Consider the following 16671-nt stretch of genomic DNA (forward strand, 5'->3'; position numbering starts at 1 on the left):
CACCTACTCTCCGATTTATCCACCCACTGCACACACACGTCTTCTGGTAAATTAGCATCTTACAGACAGGGAACGAAACAACCAGCGACTCGGCGCAAAGTGAGGGGGTCCCGAAGCTTGCCCTGCAGCAGTTGTGAGTGCAGGCGACTGCACAGTAGCTGTGTGTGTTGCGCCGCTTCCTCGGATAGAGAGCAGGAGTGCTAATGGCTACTGACACACAGTTTTGATGGATCGGTTCTGGGGCTCCCTGTAACACAGCCACCCAGCTGCACACATCTAAACCCACTAAGCGTTGAGGATCAGCCTGGACAATACCTGTCGTTAGCTGGTAGCATGGGGCAATGCAGCCGAGAAGTGGAGGGTACTCAGATTTTAGAAGTAGGTAGCTGTGTCACTGTCGTTTCATCACGACTCTCGACATCTTCATGTAAATAAACGGTTGCACTAGGATTCGCAATGAAAGTCACACAAGTTGAGATTAAATTGAGATTCAGCTCGTTCAAATTAATTATGGCCGATTCAAATTCTTTCCATGTACTACCGAACTGACGATGTGTTACAGCTTGTCTTAGTATATTAAAGAATTAACTAACTAAATAGAAAGTGTCCTCCCTGAGAAACTAATAGCTACTCAGCTAATCAAAAGATTTATTGCGCTGTATGGATTATGAAAATTTATTGAGATGTATACAAGAGTCATTCAACAGCCAGCTGAAGCCAATCCAAACCCTCAATTCTTACCTTAAAAGTTCCATTCTCATGACGTATTATTCTCCCATCTACGCCTTCTAAGTAAACTATAACGTTTTGTAGTATGGAATATCAAGGAGGAAGGAAATGTTTGGTCTGGATACGTCGAATTTCAGTTGCCATCTTATGTAGGAACTTAGGTGATTCCGAATTAGACTAAATTAGAGAAATTTTCATACTACTCCTCTCTCTACCAGAAACAGGCCCATTTCTTATTTAATCATATATTATTTACAGCTGCAGATCTCACAATGAACCTTCTCCAGGCTTCCTTAGTATGTCCTTGCTCCATATGTTGCGGCACTGAAATGATCAAATTCCTTCAAATTTCTGTAGCACCTTTTTGCGCTTTGCCTCTTCACTAATATATGAAAGTTAGTGCTCTGCAAAGGACGAACATTGATTTGTTCCTACATACGCCTCTCGTTCAATTCAGAATTTAAAATGAAGGTACGTGATACCGCACACAATTTTTATTTTTAAGGACGAATTATTAATTATAATTAAATTAATGTCACAATAACAAAATAATTTTATTTGACACGTCTTATGTGTATTCTTGGCCACCTGATGTCACATAGATATCGTTTCCTGTATTGAACGGTTGTGGATGAGTCAGAAATTGGTGGACATTTGCATTGTGCAGTATGCAGAAAACCTGTCTAGGCACACGGGAAACAGATGAGAGCCAGAGCAAATGGAGATAGGAACTGGAGGAAATGAACGGCCCTGCGTTGATATACAGAGGTGGACAAAATATTATAAACAATAAGAAATTGAGGAATGGGATTTGTTTGTGTTGGCTGCATTGAAAACTTCAGTTGGTAACACTGAATGCTCTTCTTCCATTTCTCTACAATCTGCAGTGCTCATGTCTGTGCATTAGTGATTGTTTTCAGTGGCAGTCTGTGTGAAAGAGTCGAAAATGGGAAACTTGTCCTATTTCGAAAGAGGACATATTATTGGTGCGCGTTTAGCTGGAGCGTCTGTGACAAAAACCGCCACATTATTAGGGGTACCGAGAGTGACAGTTTCTGAGGTTATGTCGGCATACACGGATCATGGGAAGACGACATCAGCGAAGAAGAACAGTGGGCGAAAAGCAACTTTGACAGAGAGAGAGAGATCTTCGTGCATTGAAAACGATTGTTTCGAAAAATCCCAGAACTACTGTAGCACAGGTGACCGGACAGCAGCCCTGAATATTCGTTTTGAAGACACTATTTCCACAAAAACTGTCCGACGTAAGCTTCACAAACCCAACAACCACGGTAGGGCTGCAATAGCTAAACCTCTGATTACTGAAAGTAATGCTCAGATGAGTAAACGGTGGTGTCACGATCATAAATCCTGGACGCCAGACATGCGGAAACGCGCGCGTGATATAGTCAGGTGAGTCGCCTTCACGCTGGTCCCAGCGTCCGTCAGGAAACGTTTGCGTTCGGAGAATAACCAATTAAGCCTTTAATCCAGAATGTCTAGTTCGATCCCAACAGTGAAACACGGGCGTCAATTCTGTGATGATTTGGGTAGCAATATCGTGGTAGTGTATTCTGCTGGTTCCATTATTATCCTTCTTGACCGAATTACTGTAAGGGATTGTGTGGAACAATGTACTTTCCCAAAGCGAAAGCGTCCCAGATGGAACTGTTCAGTCCAAAATCCATCTTCTAAGTCACACACAACCCCTTACACGTGACAATATATATATTGTGACGTGGACGGCGCAAACGCTCGGTAAAGACCCCCTCTAGCGGTGACGTAACAGCATCGGAGCAACTGCCGCTGCTACGGTAAGAGGCCAGTCAACACTCCGTCCCCATCCCCCGCGGTGACGTAACAGGGGACACCGCGGTTACTACGCAGCAATAAACAACTCTCGGCAGCGTTTCCCAGCAATGCCTATAAACACGGCGTTAACGCTACAGAAGTAACTATCACTAGCTGTTTTCTGTGTTGTCAGTGCTGAAGCTACATAACGAGGATTACCGGAGTAACCAGTCAGTTGCAGTCTAGCATTCGCCGGAGTTAGTTGAAGTCTATTGTAATTGAATTGTATCGAGTGAATAGCAGTGACTCCAGCAGGAGAAGTAAGTGTGAAACTTCAGATGGGAGGAGTTGTAAAATTGTAAACTATGTAAATGTAAGAGCGAGTGGAATAAATTCGCTATATCCAAGACGGCGTGAAGTTACTTGTCGTGTAACATACCCAACACGTGACAATTTGGTGTCAGACGTGTCTACGAACTTAACCACGCCTTAATTTAGGACAAACAATTGAAACGAGTGTTACACTGCCACATTATGGATATGGAAACGGTGATGGAACGTCTGTTGGCCGGCCAAGAACAAATGCTGACCAAAGTGAGCGCCAATAGAAAAACCGACAGGGAAGAAATGGAGGCCAATAGGAAGAAAGACAAAGAAGATTTCGTGGCAAAATTAGACGCCTACCAAGCTAAGACGGAGGCCGGCCATAAAGAGCTGCTGGCCAGATTGGAGGCTGACAGAGAGCCGAGTGAAGAGAACTGAAGGAAATGATGAAAATAATGGACACCAGCCACAAGGAGATGGTGGCCGAAATCAACCCCGATATGGACGAAGAGGCTATGGCTTGCAAGAAATGGAGACATCTCCGGAAGAAGAAGAGCCGACCTCAGTAGACAGGAAACCTGAGGTGGCCCAACAACGAGAAGTCCCCATAATATACGCCAAAGTAGTTCCGGTCGGAGAACCGAAGAAGAAAAGGCGTAGGGACCGAAGCAAGCTAAAAATGAAGAAATAGACCCAGGAAAAGGATGGGTGCTGAAGAAGAATGACCGTCACCCGCAGAGGGACGAGTCGCTGTGTGGAAGTGGCACGGCAAAAGAAAACCAGCAGGAAGGTGTCCGCTCACGCAACAGTGGCATGGCGCAAAAGGAACATCTTCAGGAAATCTACGACCCAAGGAAAGTGTGGCCAGCGGCACGAATTGGCTGCCGACAGAAATATGACTAGCGGTGCAAGTGTGACACGACGCAAGGGAGATTTCGTAAAGAAATATTCAACCAGGGTCATTGCTGAACAAGAAATCTGTAAGCAAGAACAGGAATGAAGAACAGGCGGCAGACGGCCGCTATGCCAGAAGAAGAAAGTGCCAATCAAGGACGCCATCGGAGGGTGTACATTAGGACAGCCATCGCACCTAGGAGGGAGAATAACTTGTAAGAAGGCCTTCTACTGGATTTTCAGCGTGAAGATCGCGAAGCGAAGAGTCGGATCTTCTGTCAGCCTATGACAAAATAAGGATTGGACCTTGTGTAGAGGTCGGCCCCCTTCGAAACGGAAAAAATGGAATAGCGAAGGATGGAGGAACCGCTAACCCAGAAGCACCGGCCTCCCCAGCTAGAACGAGTGAATGAGCGATGGATGAGTGTGAGGGACGAATGTGAAACGACGGAATCAACAACCGCTAGACCATGGAATTGTTCGAGACGAGCATTTTTAAAAAGGGAGAGCGGAAGTAGCGCCCCGAAGACGAACACCAGAGAAGAAAAAAAACGGGGATGTACCGTTAGGCTGTTAGAGACTAACAACCATTAGAAGGGAGAAATGTGACGTGGACGGCGCAACGCTCGGTAAAGACTCCCCCCTCCAGCGGTGACGTAACAGCATCGGAGCAACTGCCGCTGCTACGGTAACAGGCCGGTAAACACTCCGTCCCCCTTCCCGCAGTGACGTAACAGTGGGCATCGCGGTTACTACACAGCAATAAACAACTCTCGGAAGCGTTCCCCAGCAACGCTTGTAAACACGGCGTTTACGCAACAGTGGTAGCTATCACGTAACTGTTTTCTGTGTTGTTAGTGCGGAAGCTACATAACGAAAAGTATTTGTCAGTGTAACGAGGATTACCGGAGTAAGCAGTCAGTTGCGGTCTAGCATTCGCCGGAGTGAGTTGAAGTCCATTGTTATTGAGTTGTATCGAGTGAATGGCAGTGACTCCAGCAGGAGAAGTAAGTGTGATACTGCAGACGGGAGTAGTTGTAAAATTGTAAACTGTATAAATGTAAGAGTGAGTGAAGAAATCCGCTATATCCAAGACGACGTGAAGTTATTTGTCGCGTGACACATACCCAACACGTGACAATATATATATATATATATATATTGTCACGTGTTGCGCAATGGAGGACACCCCTCCCTCTCCAGCGGTACGTGGCGGCATCGTTGCGCTGTCGTTACTCCCGTGGTGACGTAACACGCAACGCAGCTGTGACATGGGTAACAGGCAACAGCGGTACCCATTACGTAACAGGTGGGCGCTGCGACTATATAAGGGAACTACACAGCCGCCGAGTTAGTTACAGATTAGCAGCCGCCGAAGGCAGTTCTCACATTCTCCAGTCAGCACTTGGAAGTCAGTGTGTGATCAAGAGTGAAGGAGTTAAAGTGTATCAGCGGCCGAAGACAGTTCTCCAGTCAGCAGTGAACAAGTTAGTTAATGTTTAGCAGCCGCCGAAGACAGTTCTCAAGTTCTCGAGTTATCTAGTTACGAGTCAGTCACTAGTTAATCGCAGTACAGTATTTGTGATACTGCCAATGGCAGTAATGTTAAGTTTGTAAATTGTGTAATTATAAGAGCGAATGTGAAATAAAATTCGCTATATCCAGTAAGGCGTGAAGTTAATTGTCGCGTTATACACCCAACACGTGACACTATACATAACGGAATCATTTTTTCAAAACTTACAAAGAAATAGTTTCATAAAAAGACATAATTTCTTAATCCGTTGAAGCTTTAAGTAATGTTATCTGTACTCTGTAGTTGCGATAGAAATCTCGACAAACTAAAAAATTAATGGAACTTAATGACACATGAATTTAAAGTTTCTTCCACGTTATTTTGATAATTCATTATATTTTTCTGTGCCAAATCTGAATGAATTTAATGAAGGGCACATGTATGGATGTGATAACACGAAAGTGAACATGCTACATATAATGCAGTTTCCGTTCGTTAAAGAAATACAACAGCTGTATTTATACGTCTTTTGGCTTGTTTTTGACTTCATCCATCGTCTGGTATGTAAAAGAAAAAAGACCACGACGTTTCGGAGACTGGATCTGTCTCCATCTTCAGGTGGGTAGGGAAAGATAAACCTACTCAGTTGGGTCCGTTAGAAAGAGCAAGTCTCAATCACTGGTCCAGTTTATCCTTCCCTACCCACCTGAAGACGGAGACAGATCCAGTCTCCGAAACGTCGTGGTATTTTGTCTTTCACATACCAGACGATGGATGAAGTCCAAAACAAGCCCAAAGAAATACAGTATACACCATGGTCAGCATCCTTTCAAGTCTATCTGTATTTATCCTTTAACATCGCGAGAAATCAATGATCTTCATTTAATTACTGTGCAAAATCAATCGTACCTCACATCTGAGTCTTACAAGCCGCCACTGAAGCTTAAGGGTTGTATTTGCTAGGCCGCTTAGTAAGATGCATAGTCGGGTTTTCTTTACACCGTCTAAGGCTAGCTATTAGTAGACAATGAGAAATGAACGGCAGATGAAACGAGAATGTTATGTCTACTTTGTGCTGAGATATCCTGGCGTTTAAGGGGCCCATAAAGGTACGAGTCTGACTCGGGAGTTCGACTCGGCTCGGGCTCCAATGGGCCAAACTCGTCCGTGTGTGGGGCGCAAAGTTTGGAGTCATCTCATGCGTTTGTGGTGCAATTAATCCGAGCACGGCTCCCGAGTCAAGATCGCCGACACAGACTCGTATCTGTATGGGCTCCTTTAGAAGAACTCAGAATCTTATGATAGCAGAAGTCTTACTGGAAGAATCACCTCCTGAATCCAGCAAAAGTGTTCCTTGTTATTAAGATAATTCGCATGCGATTAAATGTTGTCCTATAATTCACAAATTAAGGGAAGCACCATTGTGTCAGCGTTGTTTGACCTTCAGACCATGGTTCATATTCGGCCCAGCTGTCTTTTTCCAAACTGTGCAATACACTGAGGTAAAAAATTATGCAGACATAGAATCTGGGATATATTTTATGTAATATATTTTATCTATAAAATTATAGGCCTTATTCTATGTTAGGTGGGCCGCTTGTCACCACGACATGGCGCGTCCTCAGATTGCGGTTGGATTAGACGGCCTCCAAATATGGAGGGTAGCTGCGAATATTGAATAAGCAGTCGCCGACAGCCTACAAAGGGTACCCCTCCAGCTTGGGGGTTGGGCGTGGGGCTAACAGCTCCTCGTCGTTAAAAATAAGCTTGTTACGAAACATCACAATAAACCTCGTACCTGGTGACGGGAGGTTGGAGAAAACTGCAAAACGAGGAGCTTCATAGTTAGTTAGTTATTGGAGAGGGTGGGTTTTCCCCATGCACTGAGACCTGTATTGGTCCATTGTGCTTCCCTCTATGATTTCTACCAGTCTCTACATCCTACCGGTACTGGTGCTTACCATCAGTCCCGCCCAGCCAGCGAGACCGGCTCTACTAGCTGAGAGGTATCTATAATGCTTCCCCCATCTACCAGAGGTATTAGAGACTGCTGTTGGGCGGGAAACGTCCGTAATTTGGCTCAGTGACCTCCTTTGGAGAATTGAGGTTCTTTTACGTGCCGTAAGGCTACGACACGGGACCCACGGCTTAAAGTCCCTCCCGGAGGACTTGTTCCCTGAATTTTTCCGCCCTTAAAAATTCGACGACCTCCGCCGGGTATTTGAACCCGCGTACTACGAGTCATGAGGTGGGAACATTACCTCTAGACTACGGAGGCCGCTGAGGAGCTTCATAACTTATACTCTTTTCCAAGTATAATTAGACTGATCAAGTCAAAGATGATAAGATGTGAAGGACATGTAGCACGAATGGGAGAGAAGAGGAATGCATATAAGATATTGGTGGGTAAGCCAGAAGAAAATAGAACGCTAAGACGGCCAAGACGTAGGTGGGTGGAGAACAGTAAAATGGATCTTAGAGATATAGAATGCGATGGTATGGATTGGATAGATCTAGCTCAGAGTAGAGATCAGTGGAGGATTTTTGTGAACACGATAATGAACATTCGGGTTCCATAAAATGCTGGGAAGTTGGCTGATTTTCAAGAAGGACTCAGCTCCATGAGTGAGTGAGTGAGTGAGTGCCTTATTCCAACCATTGCTCTTGTTCATCAGTGGCTACCAGGAATTTCTGGAATAGCGTCTCAAAGTAGGCCACAGCCACTTCCTTCAATATCCTTTCCAATTCATCATTCACCCCCCCTCCTCCTACGTTTCGCTGCTGCATTGTTTTATTCGCGGACGTCTCTACATAGTCTACAAATAATTAAATAAATACTTCAGGAACAATTTCTTCTGCTTTGAACATGAAGAAGCGTGCCAATCTGCTTCTTTGCACAGAGTATGTGCAAATCATGCATGTGGACGCAAGGTATTGGCATATGAACAGGGCTCCGTAGGGAACAGAGACGTCAGTTTGAGAGGCGAATGGAAACCTCGTGTTTGGAGAATAGAGCAGGCCTCTACATCGTCTCTAAGCTGTCCGTTGCACAGAAACACAAACAACATAGTTTTCCCTCTCCCACCCCCGCTGGTTCTTCGTCCACTGGGCTCTCATCCATCATGGACATGTCAGCCTCCCCAACCATCTCTCTACAGCCCCCAGTACCACCCACCCCAACAGGCAAGACTCTCTGTCCGTTATTTCAGCCACATGACATTTTTTTCCGATCCCACCCCAACTTTATATATTTTCTATTTCATCCCCACTCCATTTTCGCAGAGTACATATATTTCTTGTAATAACGTCTGAAGTAATAAGTGTCGTGATACAGCATAATGACAGTGGTTAAGGCTTCGTGGAGCAAAATCCTCCTAGAACCACTGTTAGTTGTTCAGCTAGTCAAGTAGTTTCCCTCCTTCCACGGAATCTAGAGCTTCATTGAGTGTTCACAAGTTTACCCCTTTCTCCTTTATCTTCAGCCAAATTATTCCCGTCCACAGCCTCACACCTTACTTCTTTAAGATCCGTTGTATTTTCTGTAGGCTCTAATAATTGCTTCCTCCACAGAGGTGACAGATCAATACTGGGAAGGGGTCGCAGTGGTAACGAAAATGTGTATTTGTCAGAGAAATCTGACGTCACTTAAATTAGGAATACTCACAGACCGATTCCCTTAATAAGTTCCCCTTGAAATCTGACTGCATAATTTTACTAAAAGCTGCTCTAAACTTTCTACCTACGCATATCATTTTCTTGTACTTTGACTTATCATTTTTATTGTGTTAAAAGGTAAAGCTGTCCCGTAACAGGCTTTGGAGGCCCATAGGGTTGTGAAACGTCGAGGCTCTCATATTTTCTAGACAATCGGTTCAAAGATAGCAGTAATACTGTCAACCTTACGCGCCGGCCGCTCTTTACACCACGGAAGACTCCTGGTACTCATTTCTGCCAGAGGCTGAGTCGAACCCAATATCATTCGCATAATGGGAGGTGGAATCCAGAAAGGTCGACTTGGCATGGCGCTCACTGATTGGCTTATTGTACCTGCTCCGGGTGATTATGATGGAGAATTTGGCAGCATGAAGATTGGCAGGGGAAACCGAAGTACTGGGAGAAAACCTACCTCAGCGCCACTTTGTCTATAACAAATCCCACTTGACCAGACCCGGTTTTGAACCCGGGCCGCTGCAGTGGGAAGCCAGCGACTAGCAGCTTGAACTATGGCGCGCCCCAACCCAAAGTCATAGTGTGGATGGAAGGATTAGGTTGGCTCAAAAATCCAGTGACATCGGGAATCGAAACTACTCCACTGCGTGCCCCTAGGATGGTGTTAGCTTGATCTATTTATGTGGAGCTTTATCAGATCCAGATCCTGAGACATCGTTATGTTTGTCGCAGTCAGAATTGGCAATAGGTACGGTCAGGAGCAGAAGGAGGAAGTCATGTTTGAGTCCGAATTGCAGTAGGCCTTTGACAAAAGACTTCCGTCTGGATAGGCTCACCGCTTAATGCATATAATTTTGCTACTAAATTTGTAGGAACCTTAGTGTAAATATGTATTATTCTGAGAACTCGTGAAGTAGGTGGCCCTGTCATAGCTTCCCCACCCTGGTTGGTGGTTTGCGATACCAGGTCAGGTCATGTCGGCTATGTGGATAAATTGGCACTTGGGCAGGTTTTCTCCGAGCACTTCAGTTTTCCCTGCCAATTATCATTCCACCGAACTAATCATACTCATGCCTCGTCCGGACTTGTACAAATAGGCTCACTCTTGGCCGGCCCACTAGGTGGACTTAGTTTCGCCCCACTCCACGTAATGAAAAATAATATTGGGTAGGCGCTTTGAGGAAGTTTGTGGCAAATTGTTGGAGTTGTGATGTAATATGCAATAAGGTTGTAAGATTTGAGTTCTTCACGGCGGTGTCTATGAAGAATGCCATCTTCTGGGATGTGGCGCCATGTAGATTTTGTGTAAACGGCAACATACTCACGTTGGTTCCTCGCTTGTAGATTTTTTTACCCTGAGGATGGAGGCGATACATTCCTCCGAAGCGTCAGTTTACATAAAATCTACACGGCCCCACATCCCAGAAGACAGAATTCTTAATATGCAATAAGATTGTGCCGTTATTGTAAACTTATGTAAAAATATAGGCCTATATGTCCGGCCTTATCACAGGCTTAAATGTGAAACTTGCGCAAGTGACTGCAGGACCACTAACAGCTCTCTACGTATTGCGTTTGTGAACACGGTAATTGAATGATATTCCAGTTCGGTCCTACTAAGCATATCCGTTCCACTCTGTTCGATTCATGTAGCCCAGAGCTTCAACGTTAAATGCTGTTGAGTATGCAACGTTTATAGACGTCATCCTTCACAAATCTCCATACTGAGATAGCGAATACAGTGAAGTATGGTGACCTTGGTGGCCTTAAAATTGAGCTAGTACAGTCAGTCCATTGTCAGAGTAATATTTACTGAGGGATTTCATTACTGGACAGACTCCTCGCTCCTCAATGACGAACATACAAACGCAGGGTAACTAAAGAGACTTGGGAACGTATAGGATTTCTTAGCCCTTATTTGAAGTTCATGTTTTTGTAAAACTCTATATTTTGCTCTGGATTTGATGGTGATTCGTAACGGAACAGGGGCGTGAAACTGACCACTGATCTCCAACTAGTGCCGATGACAAGAAAATATGCACCTATACCTCCACTCCCACGTACGCCTTCATGGCATACTGCTTAATTAGTTAAGCAGAGGGACAGCTTCACCTTTACCTACAAATTCTTATGTGAAACTTTTCTTAGTGTCAAGAGTGACAGTATGGCGGCGTCAGAAATCTTTGAGATTCGGTTTCGACATCTCAGATGATCACAGATTGCACATCTGTTAATGGAAATAGTACTCAGAAATGGATCACTAAAATATGTGCTTCTAATTTATAATTCTTGCTATTCTAGTCATGTAGATTGTAGCATTTAGAGGAATACGAACTCTGCTGGCACGTTTCAGACATCATACCATGGAAACTTAATCTGTCATAGTCATAATACACTTTTGCACCAATCATGAGACTGGGAAGAAAGCTCTTAAATATGTTACCTATTTCAGTGCATTAGTAAACAAGTGTTATTGGTAAGTTTGCCACTATGTGACTCCTCTAGCTTACCATTGCTCTGACTACAAGGTAGAAGGATTCCTTTTACACTAGATTCTAGCATAGACCATCGGTTTTTACAAGACAGGAGCAGCACATACGGTTGGGATGTTTGTGGATGTACACGTACAAGCAACATTTTAAAATATTACACAAAAAATATCAGGCTGTGGTTCTATTTCATTTCTCTTATTGTGCCCGTACGCATGTGTGTGGGGCGCGAAAAGTTGAACTTGCCCCTGCTCGTAATTAAGCACCGATCCGCGAAAACATAGACTGCATAAGGGAATAGGCGTGCTGTTCAACGTAGGAGTTAGGTCACTAAGTGGAGGTGTGAGGCTGCCTTTACATTCTCACCATGTAACCGCCGGAGTAATGGAACTTCATATTCATTATGTAGGGTGGATTTTTCAAGTTACCTAATCCTTCCAGCTGCACTATTGCCTTGGGTTCGACTCAGCCTCTAACAGAAATGAGTACCAGGAATATTCTTGGGGTAAAGGGCGGCCGGCGCGTAAGGCTGACAACCTCACTGCCATCTGTGAGCCGATTGCCTATAAAATGTGGGCTCCTCAACATCTCACAACCCTATGTGCCTCCACGGCCCGTTACAGGGATACCTTTACTTTACCTACTTTTAGGAGGCTGGATGGTTCTTAGAATCTGTCTGGACATAGTAGCAAAGAACAAAATGCCAGGAAGAAGCGAAACGCCTTCATCCAGTCCGTAGGGTGTCACTGTATTGACTGGACTACCCTGGCTCCTTGTGTCGGCCTAGCAAGTCACGTTTGAGGGCACTCTTTACGAATGAGCTAAAGAAGGAGGATAGCCTGACAGGTCTGTTAATGGGCTTCTCTTACAACTCCTGGCGCATTTCGGGATATTAACTTAAAATAGATCAATGCCGTCTGCCCTCAGGTACCTTCTGAAATACCATTCTTATCACGTCACCATATAGACGGTATAGCGATGGGCTAGGGGCTGAACGGCTGGGGTTCGAATCCCACGAGGGGCAAGATTTTCCTCTTATTCCAAATTTAGATGCGTGCTCTGGACCCCAACCAGACTCCTATGAAATGGTTACCGAGGCCTTTTTCCCTGGGGGTAAAGCGGTCGGGGTGTGAAGCTGACTACTCACCTTCATCCAGTGTTGACCTGAAGAATGAGGGAACTATAGTTCCACTCCTTCACATATCTTCACGACATAGTGCTTATTAATTAATTAAGCAGAAGGACAGATTGGCACGATGTATCACATCACATCTCACCCAAGACTACGCATGACTGCAGTAGATACAACACTGTAAGTAAAAGCTGGGACAGAAATTGTAGTGTCGACGCAAATGTAAAAACAACCATAGCTCAGGTAAGGTTAAATTATCCCTCTGGTTAACTAATTAGGCACTACGCCATGGAAACGTATGGGTGAGTGGATATATAGATCCAGGTATTATTGACTTCGGCAGTAGTTGGTGGTGAGTGGTCAGCTTCACGTCCCGGCCGCTTTACCCAGTAACTATTGAATAGGAGGTACCCTAGTGAAATAGTCCCTATTCGCCATATATTAATGGTGTTAATCAGGCGATACTGTGTTCACTTTTAAAAATTTATTCTGGCATGCTAAGTGCGCTTCCAATCACTCTCATACATTTAGACGTTTCTCACAGAATTGTAATTTAGAGGCGTACGCTTTTCTGACTGATATACTGCCAACTCGGTGTTTAGATGTGTCCCTTTTCACCAAGGCATGGTTTGTCCTCAGGTTGCGGATGGAGGAGACACCCTCCAGGCATGGAAGGAAGCTGCAAATATATTGAATAAGCAGTCGCGGACAGCCGACAAGGTGTGGTCCTCCAGCGCGAGGCTAACAACTCCTCACTGTAAAAAATAACTTTGTTACGAAAAAAAAAAGTAAGTAAAAGTAAAGCTATCCCTGTAACAGGCCGTGAAAGCCCAGAGGGTTGTGAGACGTTAAGGGTCCCACATTATCTAGACAGTCGGCNGGTAAGGTTGTCAGCCTTACGCGCCGGCCGCGCTTTACTCCCCAGGAAATTATTTAATTAATTCCTGGTACTCATTTCTGTTAGAGGCTGAGTGAACCCCAGGGCCATAGTGGGGCTGGAAGGATTAGGTCAGTTGAAAAAAATCCAATGACCTCATCGGGACTTGAACTTTGTTACGAAAATACACACTTATCCTCGGACCTGGACGGATCGTCTGGATAAACGACCTAAGGGAGGAGGAATGCATAGAGGATATTGATGTGAAAATCAGAATGAAAGAGACCACTGGGAAGACCAAGGCGTAGGTGGGTGGACAATATTAAAATGGATCTTAGGGGAGTAGGATGGAATTGTATGAATTGGATTGATCTGGCTCAGGATAGGGACCAGTGGATGGCTCTTGTGAACACGGTAATGAACCTTCGGGTTCCATAAAATGCTGGGAAATATTTGAGTAGTTGCAGACCTGGCTTCTCCTCAAGAAGGGCCCAGCTCCATAAGTAAGTAAGTAAGTAAGTAAGTAAGTACATCGTCAATTCTGGTAAAAAGAAAGGAGTTTTAGGAGAATCTTACTGCTTCATCTTGAGGGGATTAAAGTAACCCAAGCAAACAAGCCGATAGTGAGGTAAGCTAAAATCGCATCGAAAGCCAGATTCACATATGCAACTTACTCTACCAGAGGTCAGTAAACTTCTACCAGAATACATGGTGTCACACCCCAGAGGTGATACTTACTGTTCATTATCACCACCAAAGTTACTTACAGTCTAATCTGAATTGAAGTTTCTTCTATGTTTACTGTAGCGAATGACCAATGTACTGTAAGAAATAGCTTCGATAGGAGAAGTTTTGTTGACCAGCGCCCTTACTACGGATATAAACTTTTTTCATACAAATGCAGGCTGCAGGTGTTCTTATAGCTGTCTCTTTAATGTTTAAAAAGAAGAACTCCTTCATTTTAGAGAGAGAAGGCTACAATAACGCTATACCCACTCTTCATGAGTTTCCCATAAACTAATAAGAGAGATAATGCTGTCATCATTTCTGTACTAATTATTTGATGTGTGGTCCCATTCCTCTTCACCAGATGCCGAATGGTGTGCCATCTGGTGGTGGTTTTGAGAACTTATCGATCGCGCAGAAAGTTTTAGTTTTGCGCGCAAGATGGTTCTCTTTCTTGCGTCCAATACGAGTGAATTATAAACACAAAGGTAGCAATCTTATAAGGGATTACGGCCGATTTCCAAATAGATTCAAACCAAGGACTACTCCATAGTAAAGTATGAACTGGAATATACGTTTAAATAAACACACAACATTTAGATGGAATCCTATTTCTCGTATTTATTTTTAACATAAACGGTAGTTCGACTGCATCCATGACCTATCTAACATCTCGTTCGTAATTGTCTATATATTCTCGTTTAAGGCTGTATAACTTCAGTGGACTCAGTACTGTTGGATGAAACGCAAGAGCATATTGTAACATGTAGGCGGTTTGTGCGTGACTTATAAGAGGGGGTTTGGATTGGATGATTGGATTTATTGCCTCCTATTCATTCACATATCGGTCTACAGGTAATACAGGGATATCGCTATTCTGAACTCTTCTCAGTTAACCGTTGCATAGAACAGGAATTTCAGTCTTCACTAGTCATATCCAAGCAACGGATTTAGAACAGTCTGTCACTTCAAATCACACATGAAGGTTTCTCTCCACGGCCTATTTCCTTCCATGCCAGTATTATGCAGCTGCCGATTCAGAAGATTTGACCCAATTCAATTCGTCTGCTCCCAAGCCCAAATTCCGGCAGGCTGACTTCCTGAAACTCGACTCTTCACTTTTCGACTGCTGTTCTCTATTCGGTCGCGTCCAAGTCCAAGTCACATTGTGACTGACGGTCAGTGAGTCAGTAAGTCTTGGTGTCGATCCCCATCTGGGGCTCATGACCAGGTCCCTATTACTGTTTGAAATTTACGGCCTTGTTTTTGTGGGACGCCCTCTTCTACGAGAGGACGGGTCTGCCTTTTGTATATGCTGCTGTCCCTTGCCAGCGCAGTCTTTCTCTGGTCCGAGTCCATTGGGGCTCGCGACCATATTTTACTGTCTCAGATTTGAGACTTCCCTTCTCGGCACAGACCACACAGAAAACGCAGTCTCTATTGTTAGGGAGACGTGTTTACTAGTCTGTTGCCCAGAAATGTACATCCCTCTGTTGCACACGTACGCTTGGCTGGAATCTGTTTACCGAGTCGTTGCCTAACAACGGGAAAACACATCACAATATATACATGAGCAGTGGGGAACTGAACGGGAATGGATGCCACGTTTTGGACAATGGAATCGGCCTCAGGCTCCGCTCTCTTCAAATACTGAAAGAATGCATTCAGCAAGGAACAATTAGTTTCTGTAGAAAGACCCTTCTGTACATACTTATTTCTTATTCAGCAAAAAATCTGCGCACTTTCTTCATCAGAGGGTTGCTAGAAAAGAATATTTTGTGCTCATTTCCTTACTCCGAAACCGCGAGAAGTTTTCACTCTCGAGATCCAAATCGTTTCTCAGCCCGTGACACCGACACATGTACAAGTTTATTATTTCTGAAACCTTTCCCATGGAGACCCGAGTTTCCAGAATAAGGGATGTGTATTTCGAAAAGTTGAAGCTTTGTGCAAAATAAGACACTCCTTTAGCTAGTGTTATTCTGTTATTTGCCTATTTTTTAAATTGTGTTATTCTCAGTTGTCAGGATATTATTGTGAGGGTTGACAGTAAAATAAGATCGATAGCTTCCTTTCAAGCTTTCAGTGAGCTGAAGACCTCTAGCGAGGGGTTGTGAAACTGTCTGTTCGAGCATTGAAGGGAGTGTGACGCGCATGTGTTCATCAGCAACAAAGGTTTGCATTCTGTGATTCGCGTTCGGATATAAAAACTTGCACCAGCGTTTCGAAGGAACTTTCTAGCTACATCTGAAAGGTAAAAAAGCCCGAAGATGGAGGAAGCAGGTTCGTCGAAATATCTGCACCTGTCCACAAAGCTATATGCAGGAAGTTCTAATCTTGAAACTTTATAGAAACCTCTGGGATATAACGCCGTGTAGTCCGTTAAAAGCCAACCGACGTTTCGGAATAAGATATCTTCATAACTACCGCTGTGAGAACCTCAGATCCTACACAGCGCTATATCTCAGAAGACAGAACTCTTCATAACCACCGCTGTGAGAACCTCAGATCCTACACAGCGCTA

At 44.3% G+C, this 16671-nt stretch overlaps 1 protein-coding gene across 1 annotated transcript in view; it reads left to right on the forward strand.

Annotated features, from left to right (window-relative positions):
• Positions 1-1792: 1792 nt before the first annotated feature.
• The window catches only part of LOC111861940 (zinc finger CCHC domain-containing protein 10-like), a 26274-nt gene continuing 11395 nt past the window's right edge, over positions 1793-16671 (forward strand). Inside the window, exon 1 of the mRNA XM_023846928.1 lies at positions 1793-2142. Coding sequence (XP_023702696.1) covers positions 1793-2142 — 350 coding nt within the window. The remainder of the gene's footprint in view (positions 2143-16671) is intronic.

Source organism: Cryptotermes secundus, unplaced genomic scaffold (genome assembly GCF_002891405.2).
Source record: "Cryptotermes secundus unplaced genomic scaffold, Csec_1.0 scaffold180, whole genome shotgun sequence".
NCBI classification, from domain to species: Eukaryota; Metazoa; Arthropoda; class Insecta; order Blattodea; family Kalotermitidae; genus Cryptotermes; species Cryptotermes secundus.